Source organism: Hippopotamus amphibius, chromosome 3 (assembly GCF_030028045.1).
Source record: "Hippopotamus amphibius kiboko isolate mHipAmp2 chromosome 3, mHipAmp2.hap2, whole genome shotgun sequence".
Lineage (NCBI taxonomy): Eukaryota > Metazoa > Chordata > Mammalia > Artiodactyla > Hippopotamidae > Hippopotamus > Hippopotamus amphibius.
The window spans coordinates 110,549,105-110,553,957 of NC_080188.1; the positions used below are offsets into that span (position 1 = coordinate 110,549,105).

General features: G+C 35.0%; 1 protein-coding gene across 1 annotated transcript; it reads right to left on the bottom strand.

Moving 5' to 3' along the window:
* Positions 1 to 1,760: 1,760 nt before the first annotated feature.
* Positions 1,761 to 2,690, bottom strand: LOC130849836 (olfactory receptor 5W2-like). Its single transcript, XM_057729024.1, has one exon. It carries the CDS (start codon positions 2,685 to 2,687, stop codon positions 1,761 to 1,763), a length of 927 nt encoding a protein of 308 aa, XP_057585007.1. The 5' UTR covers positions 2,688 to 2,690.
* Between the last annotated feature and the right edge of the window lie 2,163 nt (positions 2,691 to 4,853).

Below are 4,853 nucleotides of genomic sequence, written 5' to 3' on the forward strand. Positions count from 1 at the left end.
AGAACTCATGGCTCTTTATGTCTAGTGTAATTAATATTTGTGTTTATAGATCCATTATTCCAGTGTCCACAACCATTTCATGTACCTACTGAAGAAATTATTATACACACATGCATACAGTATGTGTACTGTATTCTGCTTTATATATATGTATATGTATATTTATATATACATGTACATACACATATATACATACATATATGTGTGTGTATGCATGTATATGTGTGTGTGTATATGTGTGTGTATGAGATATGCACTAAGATCTCAGTTAATTTTGTGTGACTGAGATATAATTAGCATGCAAAAATGATGTTGCTATTTTTGGTTTATTGCAAATTTTCTTGTTTTCTCATTTTATGTCCCAGACAATGTGAAGTGCTCTGGTTAACAGTGATGGAGTGCTTAGTCCTTTAGCAAAGAATGCTCACAAACAGGGTAATATAAATGAATGCCTTAAGTAGATGTTTGTATTTGAAACACAGAGAGATAAAGGGGGCATTTAGCCAGGGCTGAAAATGAGTATGAAGGGAAGGAGATTATGCTGGAGGATATGACAGGAGAGACAATGGTTGATAATGACAGCACAATTATGTACTTATCAAAGCTGTTTCCATTGCTCTTTATAATCTAAGTTTGGACTTCTTTTTTTCCCAGATTTTTCAGATATAACTGACAAATAGCATGTACACTTTTGAGGTATGCAATGTGATGATTGAGTATACATGTACACTGTGAAACGATTACTACACTAAAGTCAGTGAACACATTCATCACCTCATATAGTTACCACTGTAGTGTGTGTTGTGAGAACACTTAAGATCTACTCTCTTAGTGAATTTCAAGTTTGTAATACAGTATTGTTAACTAGAGTCACCATGTACATTAGATCCCCAGAACGCATTCTTTGAACAGAACAGAAAATGTGTACACTTTGAACAACATGATCCATTTCTCTTACCTTCCAGTCCTTAGCAACCAACAATCTACTCTGTTTCTATAAGTTCATTCTACCTTTTTAGATTCATCAAATACGTGAGATCATGCAGTACTAGCTTTTCTCTGACTGACGTATTTTACTTAGCTTAATGCCCTTGAGAGTCTTTCATGTTGTAGAAAACATGACTTCTTTACTTCTAAAGTCATGGGCTTGTCTACCTCAAGACCTCTCCAATTGTCACATCCTCTGACTACTATCTTTTCATCACCCAAATAGGATCTTTTTTATATATGAGACTGAATATCTTTATGCAAAGATGCCTTTCTTTTCCCCTAGTTTTAGACATTTTGCGTTTGAATTTTTTTAATTACCTGATGATTTTGAGTTATATTTTGAATTCCTTGACTGTTTAGTTAATTAATGTCTAGTATTAGCACCAGTTTAAATTCATTAGTATAGAATCTACAAGATGCACAATAAAATATAAAGGACCCAAGTGCTCAGAGATTGCTTGGTAAATGTGCAATAAGTCTTAGTGAAATTGAAATAATGTTTGAATGAAAAATGCACCAAGGATTAGAATAATTAGAAAAGTCAAAAGGATTTCCGAAAACAGCAAGCACCATATATAAATTCTGGCCACAAGCTAAGCATGATATGTGAGGGCAACTGCAATATTTCTTAAAATTGGGGGGTAATACAAACTCTTTTTCATTTAGGAATTTGAGAAAATTATGTTTCTTGTGTATCATGCCATATAATTTTACTTAATCATGATGTGTGTGTGGATGTGTGCACATATGCACAATATACCTATTTAAAATTATAGTTTATTTTTCAGTTTTTCTAGGGCCTCTTTCACATCCCTGTTCCTTAGGCTGTAAATCAAAGGGTTTAACATGGGAATCACAAGGGTGTAAAACAAAGAGATCATCTTGTCTTGATCTAGAGAGTAGGAAGAGCTTGGCCGGAAATTCATGAAGAGCAGAGTTCCCTGGAAAATTGCCACAGCAGCTAGGTGGAAGCTGCAGGTGGAGAAAGCTTTGAACCTCCCCTCAGCAGAATGGATCTTCAACACTGACATGATGATATAAAAATAAGAGACAAGGACTCCGGAAATGGTACTCAGTTCAATAAAACCAAAAACAATGAATAATGCCAACTCATTGACCTGGATATCAGAGCAGGAAAGGAGGAAAAGTGGAGGTAAATCACAGAAGAAATGGTTAATCTCATTTGACCTGCAGAAGCATAAGCGGAATGCTAATGTCGTGTGTATCAAAGCATCTGCCATTCCCACCAGGTAAACCCCAGCCATGAGCAGGGAGCACACTCTGCTGGACATGCTGACTGCATAGAGCAAGGGGTTGCTGATGGCCTTGTACCGATCATAGGCCATCACTGCCAGAAGCAGACACTCAGAATCTGCAAAGGTACAGAAGATCAGGAATTGCAGAGCACAGCCATAGAAGGGGATTGATCTGTTCTTGGCAAATAGGTCCACCAGCATTTTGGGTCCAATTGCTGTGGAATAGCAGAGGTCACAGAAGGAGAGGTGACTGAGGAAGAAGTACATGGGTGTGTGCAGCTGGCGATCCATTCTAATCAGGATTATCATTCCAAGATTCGCCAGAAGACTAATGAGGTAAACAGGTAGAAACAGGGTAAACAGGGTGACTTTGTTTTCAGTGTTCTCAGTAATTCCCAAGAAAATGAATTCAGTCAAGGAAGAGCAATTCCCTCTATCCATTCTTCTTTTTTCTTTTAAACTTTTAAAAAATGGTCAAGAAAATGACACATGGGTGTGTAATACTTCCGCACATTTGCAAAATATCATAAGACAGAACATGATTTTTTTTCTGTAATTGTCTTTTTATACTCAGAAAACAATCCAGATCATGGAAAACCACTCTTCAAAGAGGGAGAGCTATCTATTAGGCGATAATAAAAATATCTGAGGTAGACGAGAAATTCTGATGGACATGTAGATATTCATGAGGTGTCTCACTTTCTACCAGCTTTTCTCTGAGCGTTACTTTACCGCAGGCAGTAGATTTTGATCAATTTAACTCTTTACCCCTTCAAAATAGTATGGAAGAGACACCAGTGTTAGAGAGACCGTGCTGTAAGACATAGGACTAAGCATTTACGATGCTTGAATATATTCACTTGGATACAAAAGGTGATTACAACTTTTATATTTCTCAAACAATAATGATTGGTTTGTATTTGTCATAGTTTCAGAAACACTGAGATATCAATGACTAGTAATAATAAAAAAATAATTATGTTACAGGTTTTCGTTTATGTTGTGTTTAATATTTGGTGAAACATGAAATATGTATTATTGACCTGTTTTCTAGAAATGTATTATTGCTTTCCCAGAATGCTTGTTACCTCTTTATGGAGTGGTTGTTTTCAAAGGATGACTCTCTTGACTTGTGGAAGAAGAGAGCTAAAAGAAAGTGAAAACAATAGAACTTACCACATACATTTGCATTACTTTAGATTTTAAATGTCTTTTAATTTAATAAAATGGAAATGATATGAGGGACAATAAATGCATCTGAAATACATAGACTTCTCTGTTATATGCATGTATTTATGTGTGTTTATATGCATATATTTTAATTTATATGGGAATAGAATGTATGATGTGGACTTTTTCCTTAGATCTAGGTAAATATGATATAAGTTTCACATGCAGATAAATTTGCACGTATTTTTATTTTTATTCTGGTACCTACATTATTTTTTCAATGAGACAAAACAAAGTAAGACTTACCTTAAATTCATGTATACACTTGCCCAATGATAAAAGGATTAAAGGCTTCCCTGTGAACCCAAGAGCAAAATAAAATAAATTAAGAGTTATATTGTGGGTATTAACAGGTACAGACAGATGTTTCTGAGAATCTGAGATTCTAAGAAGAAAATATTTCTAGCTTTAAATGCAGGTTTTAATGAGTAAGCACGCATAAAATCCTTCGATTACAAATCTTTGGTTTTCTCAAAAAATTAAGCATTTTCTCCTATATTCTTTAACTTAGGATCTGCAAACCTACCCGAGATGAGTAGGTTTTGGGTAGCTGAACAACAGGCAGATGGGATTTTATTTTACCGGGTACATTGGGACTTAAATCTCCCTGCTACTGCCCTTAGGCTTTGGAATTATGCAAACACTTCGTTAATTACATTTCTGCTTCCATGTTTTCCCCTGTGAATTCAGAAACAGCTTAGCAAAGGCTGAGCTTTTATGCTTCACTATTGTCACCAAATTGGTCTATGGTAGGAAATAAGCTGTAAATTGTATTTATGGTGTGTTTCACAGTTACCCTAAGACTACCTCCTCCTGCTTCTCTAGTCAAAGAGGAAACCTAATGATACACAAATAGATCCCACCTCCAACATTTCCAACTCCTTTGGATTTTTCATTGTGTTTTTGAAACATTCTCCTTCATACCCCATTAAAAAATATTGCTACACTTTGATTGTATTTTCTTTTATATTGAAATATAATACATATCCCATAAAATTCATCCTTTTAATGTGTACAGTTCTTTGGGTTTTAAAATATTTTCAAGGTTTTCATCCATCACCACTATCTACTTCCAGAATATATTCATCAATCCAATAAGAAATCCACACCTATTAGCTGTCATCCCCCCTTCTTTGTGGCCCCAGCCCCGGCAACCACTAATCTACATTCTGATTCTGCATGGTTTCTTATTCTTGACCTTGCAAATAAACAGAATCATGCAATATGTGTTTTTTGTTATTGTTTTCTTTTGTTTTCTTTTTTGTCAAGCTTCTTTTCTTCAGTTAAATACTATCAAGGCTCATCCATGTTCTGCATGTGTCAGAATTTTGTTTCACTAAATGGCACAATAATATTTCATTTTATGGATATAACACA